Genomic DNA, 25,132 nt, shown 5'->3' on the forward strand with positions numbered 1-25,132 from the left:
GAAAATGAACAAGCATCCGACGTAGGTTTTGATGCATATTACGTACAGATATTGTACACAAACTGGGAAAGTGCAAGGGACGTTCCACTACTCATCTTTTACAACGTTTGATCCGTTTTTCCGCATTTGCTACTGCTGGTATGATTGCAAAGAAAAATTCGTATTGCAAACGTCTGAGTGGTAGTTACATTAGTAAGCTGCACTTAATACACTGAAAAGCATTTAGTGACGTTGTTCTGAATGAGTAATATATATTATGCTATAAATCACTCTGCCATTCAGCAAATAATTCGTAACCAACTGGCTTCAGTCAATCGCACAAGACCCTAATCTGTAACTCTGACTAAGCTGAGGATTAGTATGTCACAATAATTGAGATTATTCGCATTCGAACCTTGTTTCTACATTTAATTCTCATAACTGAAGCTTACTCAAGCAATCTGTATTGACTTCACGTTCAAAATGACAGCTAGGGGCAAGTCTGTATAAGGCTGTGGCCAACACTTCTCACTTCTGTCAACAGAACCGCGTATAAATCTAGTCACCAGATAGCACTATCGCGCTTTCAGATTTTCTGATGACGTTATGAAGCGATTCCTCGGGGCCTGCGAGACGCACGTTCCAGTTGAAGGCGTTGTGAGTATTAGCTTTGAAAAAGAAACTTTTAGCGTGCAGGAAGATCTGTGTTTGTTACTTTTTGGTAAAGGTAGTAGATGCTGCATTGAACTGTAGTACTAACTCAGCAATAGGCTTTGCGCTATTCTGATTTCTAAGAGACGAAAATCGAAACGCAAAATTGTTGGAGAGATTTTTTTTTTTCTTTATTGTTATTTTAAACCTGTAGAACAGGCAGGCTGTCAGCAGCATTCTACGCCGCTCTTCAGCCAGAGGATACACAAGGAGAAGAAACACTGAGAAGACACATTAGTTACAGAACGGTGGGCAATACAACAGTAGACATAGAAAGACAAACACGGAGTCGTTCACACTCGATGATAATCCACACTGCGAACTGCTGATACGACACACAAACACTGAAGAAGACGATGGCACTGGTGAACGATGGAGTGTGACGGTGAACACTGAACACTAAACATGACGGCACACACGAACCACTGATGGTGGTGATCTCCGGCGCCCGAATGTCCACTTAGCGTGTGCAAGTCCGGGGACCTGCCAAGAGGGGAACAGGGGTGAGGTGGGGGAGAGTGGAGAAGAAGGATGCCAATGGCTGAGGAGACGGGGGCAGGAGGAGAGGGACAGGGGAGGGAAGGCCCGGGGGAGGAGGGGGGAGAAATGGAGGAGGGAGGGATAGGGGAGAGAAGGGAGGGAGGGTGCCCAGAGGAGCAAGCACAGGAGGAGGGCGGGAGGATCAAAGTTGGTAGGAGGGGTAGATGGAGGGGAGGAGGGCATCATCAGGGAGGGGGAGCTGGCGGAAGCCACCTTGGGAGAGGGTAAGGAGGGTGGAGAGATGGAGACCGGGTGGGATGTGCGAATACAGGCGCGGCAGCGGGCGGGGATGGGAGAGGATCGGGGAGACGAGCGGGTGAGGAGGATCGAGTTTGCGGGAGGTGTACAGGATCCGTATCCTTTCAAGGAAAAGGAGGAGGTGGGGGAAGGGGATGAGATCGTACAGGATCCGTGTGGGGGAGGGGAGACGGATGCGATAGGCAAGGCGGAGAGCATGGCGTTCAAGGATTTGGAGGGATTTATAAAAGGTAGGGGGGGCGGAGACCCAAGCCGGATGGGCATAACAAAGGATAGGGCGGATGAGGGATTTATAGGTGTGGAGGATAGTGGAGGGGTCCAGACCCCATGTACGGCCAGAGAGGAGCTTGAGGAGACTGAGTCGGGAGCGTGCCTTGGCTTGGATTGTCCGGAGGTGGGGAGTCCAGGAGAGGCGACGATCGAGGGAGACGCCAATGTACTTAAGTGTGGGAGTGAGGGCGATAGGACGGCCATAGATGGTGAGATAGAAATCAAGGAGGCGGAAGGAAGGGGTGGTTTTGCCTACAATGATCGCCTGGGTTTTGGAGGGATTGACCTTGAGCAACCACTGGTTGCACCAAGCGGTGAACCGGTCAAGATGGGATTGGAGAAGGTGTTGGGAGCGCTGTAGGGTGGGGGCAATGGCAAGGAAGGCAGTGTCATCGGCAAACTGGAGAAGGTGGACAGGGGTTGACGGCGGCGGCATGTCCGCCGTGTACAAAAGGTACAGAAGGGGGGAGGACGGAGCCTTGGGGCACACCGGCAGAGGGGAAAAAGGTGTAGGAATCTGTGTTATGGATGGTGACATAGGAAGGACGGTGGGAGAGAAAGGAGCCGATCAGACAGACGTAGTTAATGGGAAGGGCGAAGGTTTGGAGCTTGAAGATGAGACCGGAATGCCATACGCGGTCATAAGCACATTCAAGGTCCAGGGAGAGGAAGATTGCGGAGCGACGGGAATCAAGCTGTTCGCAAAGGAGATGAGTGAGGTGAAGGAGAAGTTCGTAGGAAGAGAAGGACGGCCGAAAGCCACACTGGGTTATGGGAAGGAGGCGGTGCTGGTGGAGATGCCGGTGGATGCGTCGGGTGAGGATAGATTCCAGAACCTTGCTGAAGACCGAGGTAAGGCTGATGGGACGGTAGGAGGAGACAGCGGACGGCGGTTTGGCAGGTTTAAGGAACATGAGGAAATGGGAGGTTTTCCACAGGTCGGGGTAGTAACCGGTGGACAGGACTAAATTGTAGAGCCTGGCCAGGGTGGAAAGGAAAGAGACAGGAGCTTCACGAAGGTGACGGTAGGTGACACGATCGTTACCAGGAGTGGTGTTGCGTTTCATGCGGAGTGTATCAATGAGATCCTGTGTAGTGATGGGGGCATTGAGTTCCGTGTTTGTAATGTTGTCCAAGTACTGGAAACCAGGAGCGAGGGGAGGGACAGAGGTGTCAGTTCGATCGCGGATATCCGGGAAGAGGGAGTAATCGAACTGGGGATCATCGGGGATGGAAAAAACATCGGAGAGGTAGGAGGCAAAGTGATTGGCCTTACTAAGGGTGTCAGGGAAAGGGTGATCATCATGGAGAAGAGGATAATAGGGGGAGGGTTTAGTTCCGGTAAGGCAACGGAAGGCCGACCAGAACTTGGACGAGTTGATTGGTAGGGTAGCATTTAAACGGGTGCATGTCTGTCGCCATTCCCGGCGTTTCTTAGCCGCGAGCAAATTACGAATATGTTGCTGGAGTTGCTGGTGGCGTCGTAGTGTGTCCGGGTCACGCGTGCGAAGGAAGGCACAGTAGAGACGACGGGATTCACGGAGGAGGAGGATGGCCTGTGGGGGTAAGGTAGGATGGTGGGGATGGACGGCGACAGTAGGGATGTGGGCCTCCACGGCTTCAGACAAGGTCTGCTGGAGAAAGGAGGCGGCATGGGAGACATCGTCAGGGTGGTGGTAGGTGAAGGGGTGGCTATCGACCTGGGTGGAAAGGGTATCCCGGTAGGCATTCCAGTTGGCATGGCAATAGTCACGGACGTACTTAGGGGGAGGGTCATTACGAGGGTCGAGGCGGGGGCGACGACCGCTGAAACAGTGAGGAGGACAGGGAGATGGTCGCTACCAATAGGCTCCAGGACATCCACCGTTATGCGGCCACGGAGGTTGGGGGAGGAGAGGATAACATCAGGAGTGGAGTTGGATTCGGGACGGGTGTGCTGGGGGATGGGGATGAGGTCGCCTTGAAGGGAGGAGAGGAACCGATGCCACCGCCGTAACTGGGCAGCGGAACGACTATGGATGTTGAGGTCGGCGGCGATCACGTAGGAGGAGAAGGTACGGTCGATGTGGGAGAGGAAGTCGAAAGGAATAGGGGCGTTGGGGCGGACATAGATGGTGGCACAGGAAATGGTAAGGCCGGGGAAGAAGAGACTAAGGATCAGGTGTTCGGTGGGGTCGGGAAGGAGAGGTTGGAGCCGAACGGGGATCTGGCGGTGGTGACCAATGGCAACTCCGCCACGCGCAATTGAGAGGGGATTATCGGAGCGGTGGAGGAGATAGAGTGAGGTGTGGATGGAGTGGTGGGGTTGGAGGAAGGTTTCATTGAGGAGGAAGGCATCCACGCGGTGGGTGGCAAGGGTGTGCAGGAAGAGGTTCTTGTTGGCGGGAAGGGAGCGGATATTGTTGAAAAGGATACGTTGCTGTCGCGCCATGACAGGGATTTAGACAAGGGTGTCAAGACGGGAGAAGGTGAAATGGGCCTGGTTGTGGGAGTAGGTGGCGTACATTTTGAGTTGGAAAATGGAATGGGCGGCGAGGGAGATCTGTTGGAGGGTGTGGGGACGCTGAAAGGGATGGACATTCTGAAGGACGATGGTGATGAACCTGATGATGTCCTCAGCGGTGGGGGGGGGGGGGACGAAGGGAATTGCCAGGAGGGGTGGGGGCGTCCAGAAGACGGACAGGGACGGTGAGTTCAGGAGTGGTCGGAGGGGGTCGGGCTTTACACTTTTGGGAGTAGGTGGGATGGGGGAGATTGCAGGTATTGCAGGAGGGAGGGGATTGAAGGTTAGGGCACTGCCGGAGGAAGTGTGCTTGCCTACAATGCGGGCAGGTGGGGGCCTCGCAGCACTCACCTGTTGGGTGTGCATTATAGCGCAGACACCTCTGGCAGCGCAGGGATTGAGGAGGGGAATGGGAGGGGTCGACCTTGTAGCGCTGGTTGAAGAGGAGGGCACCCTCCTTCAGGAGACGGTTAATGGAGGGGGCATCCTTGGAGAAAACCCGCATAAGGCGAGTGGGGCCAGCCGAGTTGAAAATGCGGCAGACAGCCCGTACCTCCAGCGTGGGATGCGCCTTGAGCTCCGCCAACACCTCCTCCTCCGTGATCGACGGACTGAGCCGAGTGATCACGGTGGTGAGGGTCGGTGGGCGACACGGGGGTTGGGGCTGGCGGGTAGGAGACGGAGGAGGAGTAGGTGTGAGGGAGGCGTTGGGGCCAAAACGGGTGATGGGGAGGCGGGAGAGGATGTCAGTATGGAGGGTGGGGCTGGGGGAGGAGCTGAGAACAGAATCCCGTCTGGGAGTGAGGAGAGAGATGGGGGCACCAGGGAAGTGTTGGCGGAGGAGGAGGGAGAGATTCTGGGCCTCGAGAAGGGAAGGATCGGGACAGGAGAGGAGGTATTTGTATAAAGAGGGGGGGAGGAGGAGGAGGAGGAGGAGGAGGAGGAGGAGGAGGAGGAGGAGGAGGAGGAGGAGGAGGAGGAGGCGGAGGGAGCAGGGCCAGGTGGGGAGACATCCATGGCACCCTGGGGGGGGGGGGAAGGAGGACAGGGTGGGGCCTTTTTGGGAGCGGAGGAGGTGGTGGTGCCACTAGGGCGTTTTATGGCGGCAGAAGGGCGGGTGGTGATATGTGGGACGGGTGCGATAGGGAGGTGGTGGGAAGGGACAGGTCCCGGCGTGGACGCAGCAGTCGGATGGTGACGGTGAAGGCGACGGCGACGGTGGTGGCGGTGATGGCGAAGGCGATGGGGAGAGCTGGGCATGGACAGTGGCCCGACGGGCCACCACCCTAGCTGGAGCGGCAGTGACAGGCTGGGGGATTGGGGGGAAAGGATCAGATCGAGAGGAGCGGGAGGAAGAAGCTGGAGAGGGGGCGACAAAGAGCGAGGGTGAAGGGAGAGTAAGAAGAGGTGGGATGGAAGGAGGGGGGTGTGACTGGGCACACCATGTTATAGTGGTGGTGGCGGCGGAAGGGGAAGTATAAACAATGGCTGTGGTGGTAGTGGTGGCGGTGATGGGGGTGGGAGTGGGGGCGCACATGAGGACAGGGAGAAACAAAAACGCACAGGACGAAAAAGAAAGGACACAAACTGGGGACAGACGAAGACGGACGAAGACCAGGGACGGCGACGGCGACGGCGGGTGGCAGGAACGCCGCAGCTGCTGCTGCTGCTGCCGCGGACCGGGCCGGGGCTGCTGCTGCTGCTGCTGGCTGGCTGGCTGGCTGGCTGGCTGGCTGGCTGGCTGGCTGCCTGGACCGCTGCTGCTGCTGCTGCTGCTGCTGTTGGTGCTGCAGGAGGACTGGCTGGCTGCTGCCGGCTGGACTGCCGCTGCAGACCGGGACCGGGACCACTGCCGCTGCTGGCTGGCACCTGCAATACTCCTAACGCTTCGATTAGAACCGAAAGGTCAATCGAAGGGCAGTATCCTTCCGGATTACCGCCGAAGATGTGCATTTTTTGGAGAGAGAATGGGAAACATAATATATTCACAATCTGGAGAGCAACTAATGGTAACAACTTATTCAGCAGTGGATGTCGCGATTGTTATGTTAGACTGTGTTCCCTAACGTTTATCTCACATTATACGGCACTAGAGGTGGCAAAAAATAACGTAACTGATAGAAATAACCGGTTACTGAAAAGTAACGGTTACTGCGATAACCGTTCCTCTGATACAGGCAGTTATTTCAATAATTGTCTAATGTCAACAGTGCCTCGCGCCATCTGTTGATCGAAGATCGTACTACGCTTTCCCGTCAACTCATCCGAGATCTGGCTAGGAACTAAGGAGAGGGTAGACCATTTGGAAGGCGTTCTATAGGCCAACGGAATAACTGTGAGACTGCGCGCCATCTGTTGATAAGAACTGTGTACTATATCGTGCGCCTTCGTTCCCTTAAGCCACCGCCTCATAGGTCAATTTAGCTTGGACAGGTTGTATAAAAAGAGGTACCATAAGGAATTCGAGCGACTATGGAAATAACTGTCAGAGATCGGTATTTTCGTCTGGCAGTTATCGTTATTGGCTCACAGTTCTCGCTCTCTGGCAGTTATCGGGCTACCATTACAGGTAACCTGGAAGTTGGTAACGGAATAACTGTGTGTCGTGTTCCTGATACAGTGACTCCAGTCTTAGACCCCGGTGATATTACAGAAATGATAGCTACTGGAGCAAACAAATATTTACGTACTTCTTCGAAAATAGCCGCTGGCCATCGCGAATGACAAATAGCATGTCAGAAAGTGTAACATAATACAATTGAATATAATAATTATTATCCTCATCATTTGTCAGGAGATTGTCAAAATATGTGAATATATCACAGTAACTGCTAATATTTAGAGAATTGATACACTGTCAGAATAAAACACAGTTACGCACTTTTAATAAATTTATCATACACAGAATACCCGATCTTGACTGTTGCAACCAAGTGCTGTCAAAACTGAAATATAGCAGAATTTTTACCTAAGCTGGTCTATCAGTCTCTGTTACGATATTCATCTACAGAGTAGAAGGAGGGGTCAATGGAAGCGTCTGATTCCACCCGTCTGCTTCAACGTAAAGGTGGTGTTGTGTGTGAATGTCATTACAGCACGGTGTTTATGAGTTGGTTTTTGTGTGTATGTGGGGGGGGGGGGGGGGGGGAGGCTGCCGATCTAGTTTGCAGTGCCGGAATTTGCGGGTGGTAACTATTATTATTATTATTTTCCTAGCTGTGATGTTTTGTGTATTTATGGAGTACTGAATGTGATTTGATTTATGTAGGAATGATTGATTTGTGGACTTTTGGGATTGTGGTTTTATTTTTCGCAGTTGTAGGTGTTGTATTTTTGCATCATTAGCTGTGGTGGACCTATATAGGTCACCGGAAATGACTTATTCCCATTTTCATAGTTGTATGTGTTGATCTTTTAGTATTGTAATCTGTGGTCGACCTATGTAGGTCAAGGGAAATGTCCGATTCCAATTTTCGTACTTTTAGTTGTGGGTATTGGTGTTTTGGTATGGTCACCTATGGTTGACCTATATTGTTCAAGGGAAGTGTCTGATTCATACAGAATTTTGTTGGTGTAGCAGAATACTGCCTTTTTTTTGGGGGATCATGTTTTTTTTTTTTTTTTTACTAGCTTGTCCTCACCCTAAAACCCCCAACTTCCCGCAGTTGTCCCATTGGTTTGATTGTATTTTTGGTGGGAGATGTTATTGTATTATTTATATGTATTTTCGTGTTTGTTGCCATGTGTATGTAGTGACGTCATAGACACACTTAAAATAGCCATTTCCGGCATATTGATGACGGGTGGAATTAGACACTTCTGCATCAAATAGTCTTTCAAACACACTGTAAACCGTGCTTTATCTGAAACCAAGTTTTTAATGGTTGCTGACTTGCTGGCAGTTTATTGAAAATGTATGTTCCTGAATATTGGACCCCTTTTGGACCAAGGTAGTGATTTTAGGTCTTTATCTAGATTGCTGTTCCCATTTCTAGTTCTGATATTATGTATTGAGCTATTGGTTGGAAATACTTGTAACAAATTTCATTAAGGAATAAATATACTAGGTAGCAGTGGTTAGAATACAGAGTTCCTTGAACAGGTTCCTACATGATGTTCTTGAATTTATACCACAAACGATTTTTATTACACGCTTTTACATGCGAAAAACTTTTGCTACGTTTGATAAGTTACCACAGAATATGCTCCCTTATGAAATAATAGAGTGAAAAAATGTGGTATGACCTTCCCAACTGAATTTATTATCGAGTTGTAGTCCCAGAAATGTAACACTGTCAACCTTTTCGATCTGCATGTCTTCATATGTTATAAACATGCTGTAGCTGGAGAAATCGAGCAGTTTCCAAATCTGACATAAAACCTGGATTAGCGTACTCACACTTTCCCCAATAGGACTAGCTTTTACAGCACAGGAGTAAACGAATCTGTCACATTAGGTATATTTTTGTTGTGTTACAAGGCTGTACACTTTATTCTATTATGTGAGTGGCACAAGAAATTAATCTTCGAATTTAACCTACAGTACTCAGTTTACATATTACTTCATACTTAAAAACGCACGTTGTTAACATTTTACTTAAACAGTGCTGTGGCGAAGTTCCGCGTACTTTCTGTCGCAACTGCGAAGATAATATTTCTAATAGCGACCGATAACCTACAAACATATAATATGAAACACTAATAATCGTTCTAACATCAACTGAAATGTACCCGGAGTTAATAAGCTAAGGTTATGACACGATTCATACGACATTCCTGCCATTTCACACTACTCGCAGTTATACTGATAACTAAACTGATGGATTCGAACTATGTCGTTATTTAACTGTAGCCCCTCGGTGTATTCGGTATTCGCTAGCGAAAAATAACTTGGCAGTTATTAATAACCGTTAGCGATAACGGTTATCAAAGGAACTGTGATAACGGTTACTCCAGAATAACCGTTTGGCCCACCTCTATACCGCACAGTGTTCTGTCTTGCTGTAAGAACTTTGGTTCTGCTGATGCTTGATGAGTGATGATAATCTGTCGCCATCGCTGGGTTTTGAGGAAATTGGTGTGCTACAACCTTCAGGTAATAAATAATCGTTTAGAAGTCACAAACATCAATAAATTAAAAATGAAAATTTGTTTGGGGTGTAATTTACCGCAGTATTTCTTTTCTGTTACGATAACAGTTGATTTTGATGGTGTAGTCGCGAATATCTTGTGATGATACTGTGATAACTAATCCTGACACAATTTTTTTTTTTTTTTCAAATTTTTAATAGGCACGCATGAATGAGATTCGTTACGTTTGTCTTCGTAAAAGAAACGTCGAGATTCTGACGTGTTGTCAGAAGTTACTGGGGCAGTTTCTCCACGAAATGATCTCCATAGAAAGTGAATATAAGTTTAGTGTATTAGGTGACATGAGAAATGCGTACAGTGAAGTTTACACGTTCACCATGTTAGTATGATTATGTTGACTTGCTCAGCCGTAATAGTGTTTGCGAAGATAGTTTGCTGTTACCTGATACAGGGATATGGCTGCTCCAGATAGTAGAGCTACCGTTAAAGCAATTTTACAGGTGCCTGCACTTCCAACATTTCATGGTTTATGTTCGCATGAAAGGAAATGATTTAGAAGATATTGTGTTGCATTTTGCCCGCATCTCGTGGTCGTGCGGTAGCGTTCTCGCTTCCCACGCCCCGGTTCCCGGGTTCGATTCCCGGCGGGGTCAGGGATTTTCTCTGCCTCGTGATGGCTGGGTGTTGTGTGCTGTCCTTAGGTTAGTTAGGTTTAAGTAGTTCTAAGTTCTAGGGGACTTATGACCACAGCAGTTGAGTCCCATAGTGCTCAGAGCCATTTGAACCATTTTGTGTTGCATTTTCTGTTAATTTTCAGTGTGTTTTGATTATTTAACTATTTGATTTTTTTTTCTATTGTTTAGTAAATCGCGTGTAAATACTAGTTTTTTGTAGTGTGTTGGTTTTAATGTATTTTTGTGTAAGAATACCGTAACATTATTTAGGAAGTGGCAACAAATTTGGCCAGGACGAGGTACTAATTAACCGAAGTGTAATTTCACTAACAAAAACATTGCACATCATCAGAACTCGACAGAACATTCGTCATTGTTGTGGTTATTAGGAAATGGTTTCACTAAATCAGATTTTTAAGAAAAAACTAAGTGACATCAAAACTTGATGGTAATCAAGAATCAGAAGTTCCACAGTGCAGTGTGTAGATAGCAGTACAGGCATATGTTTTTCTTCAATGATCAGTAAAGATTTCGGAGTATCAGTGCTTACTCCAAATTGAGCGTACAACTGTGAATGAATGTAGATGAAGTAAGTTTCAAAGTAATACCTATGTTAAATATACATATTCAGTTGTTGGCGGACATTGCCTGTGTGTCAGACTGAAATTAAGTAACAACTTGTAGAATGAAATGTTTGGTTTTATTCTATAATTTCACTGTAATGTATGGGGTGCTTTAATTGATCATAATACTGAAGTTAGTGTAAAAAAAATAATAATAAATAAAAAAAGTCTTCCATAATTGTCAGTGGGACAGTATACCATAAGCCAGTGTTACAAAGAAGCAGTAGCGACAATCAATACACTTTCATTTCCTTTGAATGTGATTTTAAGATTGAATGTTGTGTCCCTTCAAAACCTAAGAAATGTAAATGAGTTAAAATCACTGAACAGTCTTTTCCTCATCCACTGTTCAGTGTGTTTCCTGCAACAACATTTTCTGCACCCAGTAGTGGAGTGAAAATGCTGCCTTTGAGTTGTACCGCATGGTAACAGTGGAAATTGAGTAAAACTGTCTTTATCTGATTGCTTGTTTTTCAGGCGTGTAGAACTGCAGCTATGGACCAGAAGCCACGTGTGTGGATGAAAAAAGAGGAAACAGATGAAGTACCAGCTGACTCAGGCTCCATGGTAAGTAGCTTACTTGTATTTCTTATGAAGGTTTCATTAATTTCTTAATTTCTTTGTGCAATGTCGTGTGTGAATAATACATACAGTTCATGTCATACTGATAGAACCATGAGTACTAAAAAAAAAAAAAAAAAATTTCAGTGTTAAATAGCCTGTGACATATTTCACATGTTGAAATGATCCTTGTATCAAATGCCACATGGAACTGAGGCAATGGCTAAAATGTAATGTTCCATAAACACGGAAAAATTTTAAATGCACCACCCAATACACTGGTAAGAGCATTGCTATAAATTGGGTATATTCTGCTCAGATATGCTTCTCGTAAATGACAACCTTAATGTGCACCTTAAGAAGAACTATGACTATAATGAATGTTAGCAGTGCCATTAAATTTAAAAATGGGGCTGGTGCAGTTAGTGCATTATTGGAGCAGACCATAGAATTGGATAAAAAATATAAATTCTTTATTGATGATTCAAAATAAATATTTAGTAAATAATTTTGAAGTGACATTTATGTAGTCACTAGTCTGAGAAGACAGTTTCATAGTTATATTTATGCTAAGTTTTGTTGTTGTGTATGCAAACAAAGTGTAAATAGGACTGACAGCAGTAAAGTTAAATTTCAGTCAGATGTCGTACAGAGACATAAATTGTTAAGCAGCATGCAGCTGCAGAATTGACTTGTATTTATGCAGCAAAGTTTTGACAAAGCCATGGTGTTACACGTGACATATTTCTTCATAACCTATTCCTACAGTCACTGCACATTGTTATACATATTGTTTGTAAAATTGCTAGGATGTTACAGTTACTGGTGTAAATGTTATGTACACATGTCACTTAAAATTTGATATGAAGGTTTGTCAGCTATCAGTAGGCAAACAGTTTCACTGGGCACCAGGAGTATTTTTAATCTGCCAAGTAGCCTTGAGGTTCCTGACCCTACCATACAAACTACTTGTGAAATATCTACACTGAAAAAATCTGTTTGCTCTGACATTCATCTTACGTGCAACTGCAGAAGTATTTTGATAGCATAAATGCAGCATTTTCTTTTGAATATAAATGAGTGCTATCCATCTTGGGCACTGGGCACAATTGCAGAAGTGTTGGATAGCACTGAAGCAGCATTTGCATTTGGATATATGAGAGTGCTTTATTATAGTTTGAACAAATGGATTGAAAAGCTTGTGATTAATTTGACCACCCATATCACAACACTAATCCTAAACCATCTCTGTGGGGAAATTATAGGAAAGTAATTAAGTATACTAAATTTTACTAAACACAGTAACAGGGTGGTTAGAACCAACATATACGGGCTTTGGCTTTGACCCTTGAAGTAATGATGGTTTGTCCAACAACACTTAACATGTTATTTATTTTGCAGTTATGTAACTTTTTGTGAAATGAAAATCATTGTGGTAGAGTGATACCTAGCACAAACCAAGGTGTAGACTGGGTTGTAAGGTGCACATTTTGCTTTTGATTTGGGAAACGTCAACAAATGAGAATAAGAATTCATAGTTGTGGTGACATAGTCATCTGTGGCAGAGCCTGACATGTAGGTTAATGTGAAACATGTCAGTTTATGACTTGTGAGAGCCAGAATCAGAATTACTACGTGTCATCAGAAATACAACAAAACCTGTGGCAGTATCTATTTTAGGCTTGTTTGATTTCTAGTCTGGTGATGATGACAACCATTTTGATAATGTCAGGGGTAAATCCAGATAGATGCTACTGGCAGGTCAAAATTTGCCAGAGTGTAAAGAAATTGTATATTAGAATTTGTCATTTTAAAACTGTAGTGTTTCCAAATTAACAGAGTATTTTAAGGTCTAGAATGAACAAAAATCAATTCAATACTCATTATTCTGGGCCTGAATCTCAAAGCTATTGAAAGGCCACATGAAGGTAAAATTGTGGTGTTAAAATCACCCCCTTGAGACCTATCGTGCAGCTCAAGGGCTGGGTTAGATTGAAAGATGAAAGTGTGGCTGTGACCTGACAAAGCGAACAAATGTGAAGGCTAAATTAAGTTTGGGGGTAACAAGTTGACCAGTAGCAGAGCCTAATATTTACCAAAAAATGTATAGGGGTGTCCAGAAGGTAACTTTCACCTATATGACGTCTTCTTACATTGCATCATGTCATGTTAGTTGATAGACTGAACTTTCCTATTACCTTTAGAGATGCCTGTAGACATAACATGAATTGAAAGCCACCTTCTTGCGAAACTAATTAAAACTTAATTTTCAGATGGTGTATGTTCTGGGAATGAGCACATGACAAAAAGTAATGCCTCAGAACTTTTATGTGAATATTATTAAAGCTTTTTAATTACAACAGACTTCATTACCATTCTACATCTTTATTCTTCATGTTAATATATTTATTTCTCAACATCGTCACCATGGTGACGAACACGTTACTGCCAATGAGATATCAGTTTGTTGGTACCATCACTGTAGAATGTGTGACTTTGTTGGAAGGCCCACCGCTTCTCACACCAATTCATCACTGTCAAAGTGAAGTCCTTGAAGGTGTTTTTTAAGATTTGGAAGCAGATGAAAATAGGTTGGGCTCAGGCTGGGGCTGTCTGCAGGGTGATCGATAATCTGGCATTGACATGTTGAAGAAGAGGGTGCTCCATGTGTGGATGAACTATTGAATTTGTGCTCTGTGTTTACTGAGGGTTTTGTCATGTGCCAACATGGTTAATTCGCACACACACTGCAATTTGGAGACCTCTAGCAGAGGGTTACATAATTTGTCAGTAAAGTGGGAGAGTTGACAGAGTAATGTGCATGACAAGTAATACAAAAACTGATATTGAGAACAGAATAAAAATTTTGGAGGCATTACTTCCCAGTACACCCTTTTAATAAATAGATACCTTTGACCATTCCCTCCAAAGTTGTGGCATGGCTACCTTTGCTTTGGCGGCATTCTTTTGGAAACCATAATACTGAATGCATATTCATTGATCAGCCAGAACATTATGACCACTGACCTAGAGTCAGTGTAAACCTGTCCAATCAATAGCAGCGTCCCCTGATGAGGAATGATTGCTAGTCGCACACACATGTTGCATCTAGTATCAGTGAGCATGTCATCTGTGTGTATAATAGGGAAGGTTCATGATGAATCTGAGTTTGACCTAGGGCAGATTGTGATTGTCTGGAGGCTCGGCATGAATGTTTGAGAAACTGTGCAGCTTGTTGAGTGTTTGAGAAGTGCTGTGGTGAAACTAAGGTGAAACCACATCTAGACATTGTGGGGTTGGGCAGTCACTCCTCATGACAGATATTGGACATTGATGGCTGGGCAGATTGGTGAAATACAATGCATCAAATACTTCTAACGATGTATCTGAGCATCAGTGACACCTGCTTGCACCAGTGTTAATGCCATGACGCCGAGAACTATGACTGAAATAGGCATGTGACTATTGGTACTGGAGGTTGGCACAGTGCCAGAGCATTGCATGGTCTGATGCATGCCGATTCCTTCCTCATCAAATCAGTGAGAGGGTGCATATCCATTATCTTCCAGGGGAACAGCTCCTTGACTCCTGTGCTGCAGTGAGGAGACAAGTTGGTGGCAGCTCTGGGGAACATTGACACGGGCATTCACAAGTCGAGTGGAGCACGTGCAAGGCACTATCAGCCAAGGAGTATTGTAAACTGGCTGCAGACCGTGTACCCTCCTTCATGATGATCCTATTTTCCGATGGCAGTGGCATTTTTCAACAACATAATGCACTGTGTTACAAGGTCAGGAGTGAATAATGGTTCGAGGAACACAGTGGCGATTTGAAATTGATGTACTGGTTCCCCAACACACCAGATCTGGGCTGAATCGATGTGGGATGTCATAGAACATGGCATCAGAGCTCATTGGTGACCTGTTGGTGCAGATGTGGTACCAACTACCCTCCAGTGGCTTACCAAGGCCACATTGCTTCCACACCACAATGTGTTCCCACCATTCTGTGCAAAAGTTGGACATACCGGCTTTTAGGAAGGTGGTCATGATGTTCTAGCAAATCAGAGTTTGGCAGTTCCCATTACTGAAAGAAGAACGTTTTGTGGTTGTGGTGGTGGTGATGATACTATCATTGTTATCATTATTTGTATTAGTATATTCAAATTATTATATGCAGTTAATTAATAGGAAGATCAATTAATGACACCATTTTTGCTGTATTCTTGGCATCTCCTGCCAACCATCTCTCTCCAGTGCATCCTCCTTGCATACACCATGCCGCCTTATTATTTCATTGATACAGTCTTTCCAAAACTTAAGTGGTCTACTGTGTTTCTGTCAGCAAGCTAGTTTCCAATCAAAAACTATTCTTTGGCCACCAATTATCTAATATTTTCAACAAATGTCCATATCAGTTTAATGATTTTCTTTGTATGCTATTGCTGTTTCATTTGTCCTCATTTCAGCACTTACGTCAACATGACTGGCTTTTTTCAGTCTTGATACACTGGTGCTTCTTCATTAATAATACAACCATGACTTCATCTTCTTTTGAGGCCAACGTGTAAAACCCATAGTTCTGGTCGATAGCATAGGACTGGTTTAATCTTTAGCTCCTGCAATCATTTCTTTCTGTTAGAAATGTTTTTGTCCCACCAAAAAGAATTAATGGTGTTGGAATAGTAGTAAATGGTGTGCCAAGGTGTTCATTTTTTAATAATCTTATCAGAAATAAGTGTTCAGTGAAATAAATATTTTGATGTTGCAGTTGTCTTCTAAAAGTTGTATGATTCGAATATTAGAAGTGGTAATGAGTGAAGTGATGCAAGACATTTCAGTAGCATAGATGCCTTATAAATGGCAAAAGTGACAGGATTATGTTGGATGAGGGGGAAAATGCAGGAGAGGCTAAACTGAAGTTGCTTTGTTAAAATTAAGTGACAGGGAAGATTTTATCATTATATTCTGATAGTAAGTTGGCAGAGTACACATTATTGAACGAGTAGGAGCCAGTGTAGTAAAACACATGAACAGACTGAAACTTTAAAGGAACTGTGAGGTGATAAACTGAAATATATTTAAATGTTCAATAATTACAGGTGTCACAAGAACACCGTGGAATCATTTTCAGGATTGCAGAACACAGTAGCTACTCCCCATCAGTTCAAGATAACAAAAGCAATGTTGTAATTTTACTCAGCATTGTTGCAGTAGAATTTTTATGAGTAATATTGTTTTTGATTGAAGTATTGTGTGAAGATTTGAAGTAATGGTGTTGGAAATATATGTTAGTTATTAACTGAAGTTGAGTGATGATTGTTAATCTTGAAATGGGAAAAATAAATTACCAGGATAGTGGCAAAATGAAACAAAGGAACAAATTTGATTTGGGCTTGTGGGGCAGCTGTGAAATTGGAGTGGAAGATATTACATACAGTACTACACCTTGCTCAGGTTTGTGCAAAGTTCATGAAAAGTCAAAAGTGTCTAGTATTAAACTGAAACTATAAAATTAAAATATTATGGCAGGGAATAGAAGATCCAAGGAGAAAGAAGAATTGCAGGTTTATCAGGTAAGAAGATTGAAGATCGCAAGGTACAGTGGCTAAAGGAGAAGGAAGAATGGCAGGCTCATCAGATAAGAGGAAGATTGAAAGGTACAATGGCTAAAGGAGAAGGAAGAACTTTGAGAATTTATGAAAAGCAGACAAGAGAGATTAAGAAAATTGTCAATTGTCGATAAGCCAGAACAATGTGCACCAAAAACGAACAGTGGAACAAACAGCAAGGTAAGAATTTCTGAATTTGGAGCAGCACTACAAAACTACATTGAAACAGTTGGAGATACAATGAGAGAAAGCCAGGTGAGCACATATTTAGGTAAGAAATAAAATGTGCTAGCTGCAGTGCATTGTGATTTCGCCAAAATCAAGAAGACTGTGGTGGAAACACAGGAAATATGATGTAGTCTTTAGAAGTGGAAACTATGAAGTGTGAAATCATAAAGAAAAGAAAGATTGAAGAAATCATACAGGAATGTGTTGAACAGAGAGTTTGACTGCTGTGGAGCAGGCACAGTGGAACTATAGTCATAAGGTATCAGGACTCTCAAGAATGCCAAGTTTTATCCAAAAGACTCAATCCATATTGTCAAACTTTCAGCAAAGTTTAGATGTGGTTAATGGGGTTGATTGAACAGTAGAGGAGCTCAGTTTTGTTACAAGGTAACAGAAGACATGGTTGCAAGGTGCACTCATGTAGGAATGATAGAAGAAAGTTACACAGATTTTGAGATTAGATTCCCAAAACAGTGAAATAATTTTGACTTTAGTGAGTGGACCAAAATACTAGAGATAATGCATGTTGATGAAAGAAGATTGAAACAGGAACAAAATGGGGAAGCAGGTGAAAGAAGATTGAACCAGGAACAAAATTGGGAAGCAGAAAGCAACAAAAGGTCCCTGACCATCTCAAGAACATTAGATGTGTAATGAAGAAGAAAAGATGCAATGGAAAGTGATGCATCAGAAGGAAGAAAAATAATGAACACTTGGTGCAGGTGTGAAACAGGGCTACCCCGTCCTTCAGTGCAACAAGCTGATCTAAGGGTTATACATAAACTCTGTTCGAACATGGGATGAGTCTATTGTTTCCCCACAGATGCCGCAGACTACAAGCAGCACCACCAGACGTGGCTCAACACATGAACGGGGTGAGGTAATCGCACAATAAGCCATGCTGCCAGCACTGGCTGACATATGGGAATGTTGACCTCCATCCACTTGCGGGAAGGCAGCTGGCTATGGATGAAGAAACTTGTCTTCATGCAAATAAACAGAATGATTCTGTGTGTGTGAAGCAAATTTTAAGGTTATTTTCAGATTTTGTTTCATGTTGTATCTGGCCACTCACCTGGGCAATACCGTCATGTCCACCATGTTGCCATTCCCCTAGGCATCATTCGTAAAGTACAGACAAGTGCTTACCAACAGTAGCAGACAACAGCAGTAACATATCATTGTGTGTACATGTCAGACTCCACGTGAGATGCCATTGTCATTCGCCAATATACCATGCACCCAATGATGGTGCCATGAACATGGTGCAACATTTTATCTGCATACCATATGAAACCTGTTCACATGTTACATGACACCTCACAGAAACCCTTTCACCAGATTACGTAAGATACTGCTGACAACTAGCTGATAGTGCTCACACTTTGGGGTCAATGTTAGCCACTCTCTGTAGCTCATCTGTGCCCCGTGCATTTCCTTCCCCCCCCCCCCCCCCCTCCACTTGGATTGTGCCTAAACCACAGATTACCAGGTCACCAGCATTGTGAAGCCTAGTGCAGGGTTGGCTCAGGTGACTGAAAGCATAGGGGAGTTATGTAAGAATTTTACAAACGACGATCAGGTAGTGATAGTGGGTGGAGCAGGGAACAGTCTCTATAGGGATGGGGAATATGTCAGTGGTGACTTGGTTAAGATAGCTACTCAAACTGGTGGCACTAATGTGCATTTCGTGCAACTGTTTCAGCGTCATGATCGGCCTCACCTTAATGCGGCTGTTAGGCGCGTTAACGTGGGGATGGGGAGGGCACTGATGGCGGAGGGCATGGATCACATCTCAGGGGTGCCAGTTGGGTCTATCAGTAGATGGGGTTTCACTAGGCATGGCCTAAGCTTATAGGTCACAGTGTAGTGGATGGTGGTAGTGGTGTCACTCATGGAAAAAATCCTGTAGTAGTTGGTGTTAGAGCTGCACCTTTTTTAGATTGAAGTCAGCTGATAGGTATACCTGCTTAAAGGAAGCCCCTCTAACTAAGGGCTCACCTTCAGAGGATGAAATTTTTCCAAGTAGAGAAGGAATTAGCATATTTCATCAAAATGTAAGAGGTATTAGAGATAAAGTTAGTGAACTGCTAATAGATGTTAACTCTGAAATTATTGGTATATCAGAACACCACTTAAATTATTTGATAATTCAGAGGCTTCCTTTACCAGGCTACAGATTAGCTGGCTGTTTCTCGAGGAGTTCCTTGGCTCTGTACGTAAAAAACAGCATTTCATTTGAGTCCATAGATGTATCACAACACTGCACTGAACAGATATTTGAAAGTGGTGCAGCATTAGTTGAATTTAGTGAAACTAAACTTCTGATTATTGTTGTTTATAGGTCCCCTAACTCAGACTTCAGAGCATTTTTGCTTAAGCTAGAGAGGTTTCTTCATCACTTTGCAGGAAATACCGGAAAGTAGTTATATGTGGTGACTTCAATATTAATTTTGTATATGATTGTGCAAGAAAAAGGTTGTTGGTAGATCTCCTAAATTCATATGATCGGCTGCAAACTGTGTTTTTTTTTTTTTCCAACTAGGGTGCAGGGGAACAGTAGCACAGTCATAGACAATATTTTTATTCATTCTTCATTACTAGATAGTCATTCTGTTAGTAAAAGGGTGAATGGCCTTTCAGACCATGATGCACAAATTTTAACACTAAAAGACTTGTACTCAAACCAATGTCATATTTAATTACAAACTATGTAGGAAAGTTAATCCAACAGCAATAGAAGTTTTTAAAACTTGTCAAGGAACAAGAGTGGCAAGATGTTTATAGTGCCGATAATATAGATGATAAATACAATGCTTTCCATCACACATTTCTCATGCTCTTTGAGAGTTGCTTTCCATTAGAACATTCTAAACGGGGTGCTGGCTGTAATGGACAGCCCGGGTGGCTGACTAGTGGGATAAGGATATCATGTAGAACAAAGTGGGAATTATATCAAAATGTTAGAAGTAGTCACAATCAAGCTACAGTAGCCCATTATAAACAGTATTGTAAGGTGCTTAAAAATGTTATTAGCAAGGCAAAGAGTATGTGGTATGCAAATAGAGTAGCTAATTCACAGGATAAAATTAAAGCCATATGGTCAGTTGTGAAGAAAGTGTCTGGTCAGCAGAACAAGGTCGATGATATAAAGTCAGTTCGCAGTAATAATGTTTCTGTTACTGATAAATCAGATATATGTACGGTATTTAACAATCATTTTCTGAGCATCGCTGGTGAATTAAATAAAAATTTAGTTTCTACAGGAAATCCTATAAATTTCTTAGCAAATGCCTTTCCAAGATTGATGTCTGAAATACTCCTCTGTGATACAGACAAGAGGGAGGTTGAGTCAATAATTAAATTACTGAAGACTAAGGACTCTCATGGTTATGTTGGAGTGTCTAGCAGAATACTAAAGTACTGTGCTGCACATGTTAGCCCTGTATTTAGCCATATTTGTAATTTTTCCTTTAGGAATGTTCAGTTTCCTGAGCGATTAAAGTACTCAGTAGTAAAGCCGCTTCATAAAACGGGAGAAAGGGATAATGTAGATAATTTTAGACCTATTTCTATGTCATCAGTGTTTGCAAAAGTTATCGAAAAGGCTGTGTATGTAAGGTTAATTGATCATTTTATATCACACGATTTGCTATCAAATGTACAGTTCAGCTTTAGAAGTCGTTTATCAACTGAAAATGCTATATTCTCTTTTCTGTGAGGTACTGTAGGTGCTAAACAAAAAGTTTCAAATGCTTGGCATATTTTTTGATTTAACTAAGGCATTGGACTGTGTTGATCACAAAATATAGCTCCAGAAGTTGGACCATTACAGAATAAGGGGAGTAGCTCCCAATTGGTTCACCTATTACTTTAGCAACAGGCAGCGGAAGGTCATTATTCACAATGTTGATAACGGCTGTGATGTGGGATCTGAGTGGGGTAGTGTCGGGGGGGGGGGGGGGGGGGGTCCCCAGGGATCAGTTTTGGGGCCACTCCTGTTCCTCATTTATATAAATGACTTATTTATATAAATGATATGCCCTGTAGTATTATGGGTAACTCTAAAATATTTCTGTTCGCTGATGGCACTAGCTTGGTAGTAAAGGATTTTGTGTGCAACATTGACTCTGTTTCAAATTGTGCAGTACATGACTTCAGTTCATTACTTGTAGAAAATAAACTAACGTTAAATCACAGTAAGACTCAGTTTATGCAGTTTCTTATACACAATTCAACAAGACCTAACGTTTTAATCCCACAGAACGGGCATATGATTAGTGAAATTGAAAAGTTCAAATTTCTAGGTGTTCAGATAGATAGTCAGCTGTCATGGAAAACCCACATTCAGGATCTTGTTCAAAGACTTAATACTGCCATTTTTACTATTCGAACAGTTTCAAAAGTGAGTGATACTTCGACACGTAAATTGGTCTACTTTGCTTATTTTCATTCACTTACGTCGTATGGTATTATATTTTGGGGGTTTCTCTTCCCATTCTAGAAGGATATTTTTGGCTCAGAAACGGGTGGTTCGGGTAATAAGTGGTGTGAGTTCACAAACATCTTGTCCACCTCTTTTCATGAGTCTGGGTATTTTGACATTGGCCTGTCAATAAGTATATTCCTTATTCTCATTTCTTGTTGCCAATATTAGTTTATTCCCAAGAATAAGCAGCTTTCACTCAGTTAATACTCGGCAAAAATCAAACCTCCATGTGGATCGGACTTCCTTAACTCTTGTGTAAAAAGGTGTGTAGTATACGGCTGCATCCATTTTCAATAAGCTGCCACTCGAATTCAAAAATTGTGGCAGTAATCCACGCAGTTTCAAATCAAAACTGAAGAGTTTCCTCATGGGTCCCTCATTATATTCTGTCGAGGAGTTCCTTGAAAAATTTAGCTGATTCTTATTGTATTGCTGATATCGTTTACTTAAACTTATGAACTGACTTTTTTTAGGATCATGAACATTTATTTTTATCTGTTATTACTTTTATGTTGTAAGTTCATGTACTGACATGTTCCATGACCCACTCCACCTCCCCCCTCGCTCCCCCCCGCTCTCCCCCCCGCTCTCCCCCCCCCTCGCTCTCCCCCCCTCGCTCTCCCCCCGCTCTCCCCCCCCGCTCTCCCCCCCGCTCTCCCCCCTCGCTCCCCCCCCGCTCTCCCCCCCCCCCCTCTCCCCCGCTCCCCCCACTCTCCTCTCCGCCCGCGCTCCTCCCACCCACTCTCCCCTCCCCCCACCCACTCTTCTCTCACCCCCGCCCTCCCCCCAGCCCCCGCCGCTCTCCCCCCGCTCTCCCGCCCCGCTCCCCCACCCCCCACCACCCTCTCTCTCTCTCTCTCTCTCTCTCTCTCTCTCTCTCTCTCTCTCTCTCTCTCTCTCCCTCCCCCCCTCTCCCCCCCCCTCTCCCTCCCCCCCCCTCCCCCCCACTCTGCCAAACTTGGTAGCATTAATATTGAGGGCATAGGAAAGATGAAAAGATGAGATAATGGAAAATCAATTCAGTTGAAACACTTTTGATACACTGTTACGGAACATCATGCCATTACATATGAGTACTACCACTAGTACTAAAGTGGAGGATTCATTCTGCACAGCAGAATGAGGCATGTTAGTAGGAATGCTGGCTACCTCTCTTGATATTTTGGGCTTCATTTCATCACATGTGTGAATGTTCTCTTGGCAAACTCTGTTCTTTTAGTAGTCCCACAACCAGAGATTACAGGAAGTGTGCTCAGGCTATGGTTTCAGAGAAGCAGGCGAACTTCACGAGTGATTTGCGTTGGGGCCCCATCTTGCACAAAATCTGTTGAGTTTAATGCATCTCTCCTGTAGGACAGGAATGACATGCTGGCAAAGCACGTCACAGTAATGTAGGCCAGTCCAACTGTACATGTTTACTATGTGGGTGCCAACCTTTATTAAAAAAAAAAGAAAAAAGGGGAGGGAGGGGGAGAGAGAGAGAGAATGGGCCAATGATGATTGTAGCCATGAAGCCATACCATATGGTGACATGTTCATCATACAGAGGAGCTTCTTGCGCAGTGACTGGAGGTGATAATAATCACACTCGGTGGTTATGTGTTCACCTCGCCTGTAAGAGAAAAATCTGTTCATAGCATGGTCCAGGGCCTGACCTCATAAATTTCAATCCTTGTGAGAAAGTGGAGAGTAAAGTCAAGACATTGTTCTGTGTCCTGTGGTGCAAAATGCCTTATGGTAGGGATTTTGTATAGATACCATTTGAGAATGGCTTAAAGCACCTTCTGTACAGTGAACCATGGGATGTCCAACTGTCTGAAGATCAGGAATTGCATGCAGCATTGTCTGCCATAGCAACGGTGATTTGATCAACCCGCTGTAGTGCAGTCAGTCATCAGCCTCTTCCTGGAGTGGTGCCCAGTTTTCTTATTGATTCCAACTGGTACTTCATGCTCTGCACAGCAGGTGGAGAAAGAGGACCCTTCCCAATCCTTTCAGCTGGCAATATGCTCAAAGTGCAGCTGCAGTGTTACTGTTGTTTTGATAATAGAGCTTCACCAATAATTTGCTGCTCCTTTTGTCCAAACTTACGTTAATACATTCTCAAGTGCACATAGGGAGGCTAAGAATCACAATGACTGATCACATCACCTGGTGGCCGTAGTTGGAACTGGATGGTGGTGCTGTGTTGCATGGAAATCATGCACCCCATACTTACAACCTTAATACTACCAAGTTCAGCACTTGTACAGTAATTAGGTCTTGTGTTATAATGTGTTACATAGAGAAAGTTCAATTATAACTACCCAGTACTAATTAGTTGTTAAGAAGGACCATAGCTGGACTTAATGTATGTGATGCATTTATATAATATGTGGGGATTGTGACTGCTTAAATGCACTCATTACAGTTTGTTATTGTTACCACAGGCTCAGGTTTACCATTCCAGCATGACTGTAAAAGAAAAGTTGGAGGAGGGTGTGAATATAGCAGTAATTTTAGAATTTATGTGACTGCATGGAATTAAGCATTGTTGAGTTGCGGTAAAAACAATGAGATGACTGACAAATGTGTGTACTTACATTAGCAGTCATGTTTTTACTTTAAGGTTAACATGGCAGACGCTTAGTACTGTTGTATGCCCATAGTTGGAAATGAGGAAATGCAAAATAGAATATTTTTTTACACTTTCTGCTGTATGGATTTAAGCATTACCTTTCAGCAGGTATAACAATTTAGCATGTATGCTTGTAGAATTGCTTCTTTACATTATAAACATAAATAAGAATTAGATGAGATTTTGTTGATGAAGCGACAAAAATTGGTGCCAAGTGCAAGACTCAGACCATAATGTACCGGGTGATCAAAAAGTCAGTATACATTTGAAAACTTAATAAACCATGGATTAATGTAGATAGAGACGTAAAAATTGACACACATGCTTGGAATGACATGGGGTTTTATTAGAACAACAAAAAACACCCCATATTGGTAGATGTGTGAAAGATCTCTTGCACTCGTCAATTCGTGATGATCGTGTCCTCACCCGCCACTTTCGTCATGCTTGGCCTCCCAGGTCCCCAGACCTCAGTCCGTGCGATTATTGGCTTTGGGGTTACCTGAAGTTGCAAGTGTATCGTGATCGACCGACATCTCTAGGGATGCTGAAAGACATCTGACGCCAATGCCTCACCATAACTCCGGACATGCTTTACAGTTCTGTTCCCAACATTATTCCTCAACTATAGCTATTGTTGAGGAATGATGGACGTATTGAGCATTTCTTGTTCAGAACATCATATTTGCTTTGCCTTACTTTGTTATGCTAATTATTGCTATTCTGATCAGATGAAGTGCCATCTGTCAGACATTTTTGAAAGTTTCTATTTTTTTTTGGTTCTAATAAAAACCCCTGTCATTCCAAGCATGTGTGTCAATTTGTACCTCTCTACATTATTCGGTGATTTATTCAGTTTTCAAATTTATACTGACTTTTTGATCACCCCGTATATTTATGTGAAATCATAAAAAAGGAATCTACACTCAGTGCTGGAATAACAGGTGATCTTAATCTACTGAGAGTAAGATGTCTGT

General features: G+C 43.6%; 1 protein-coding gene across 7 annotated transcripts in view; it reads left to right on the top strand.

Moving 5' to 3' along the window:
* Positions 1-9,296: 9,296 nt before the first annotated feature.
* The window catches only part of LOC124553966 (zinc finger protein 99-like), a 92,017-nt gene continuing 76,181 nt past the window's right edge, over positions 9,297-25,132 (top strand). For all 7 annotated transcript variants that reach the window (XM_047127984.1, XM_047127986.1, XM_047127985.1 and 4 more), the window contains exons 1-2: positions 9,297-9,356; positions 11,127-11,216. In XM_047127984.1, coding sequence (XP_046983940.1) covers positions 9,300-9,356; positions 11,127-11,216 — 147 coding nt within the window. In that variant the 5' untranslated portion in view covers positions 9,297-9,299. The remainder of the gene's footprint in view (positions 9,357-11,126; positions 11,217-25,132) is intronic.

Source organism: Schistocerca americana, chromosome 11, assembly GCF_021461395.2.
Source record: "Schistocerca americana isolate TAMUIC-IGC-003095 chromosome 11, iqSchAmer2.1, whole genome shotgun sequence".
Classification (NCBI taxonomy): Eukaryota; Metazoa; Arthropoda; class Insecta; order Orthoptera; family Acrididae; genus Schistocerca; species Schistocerca americana.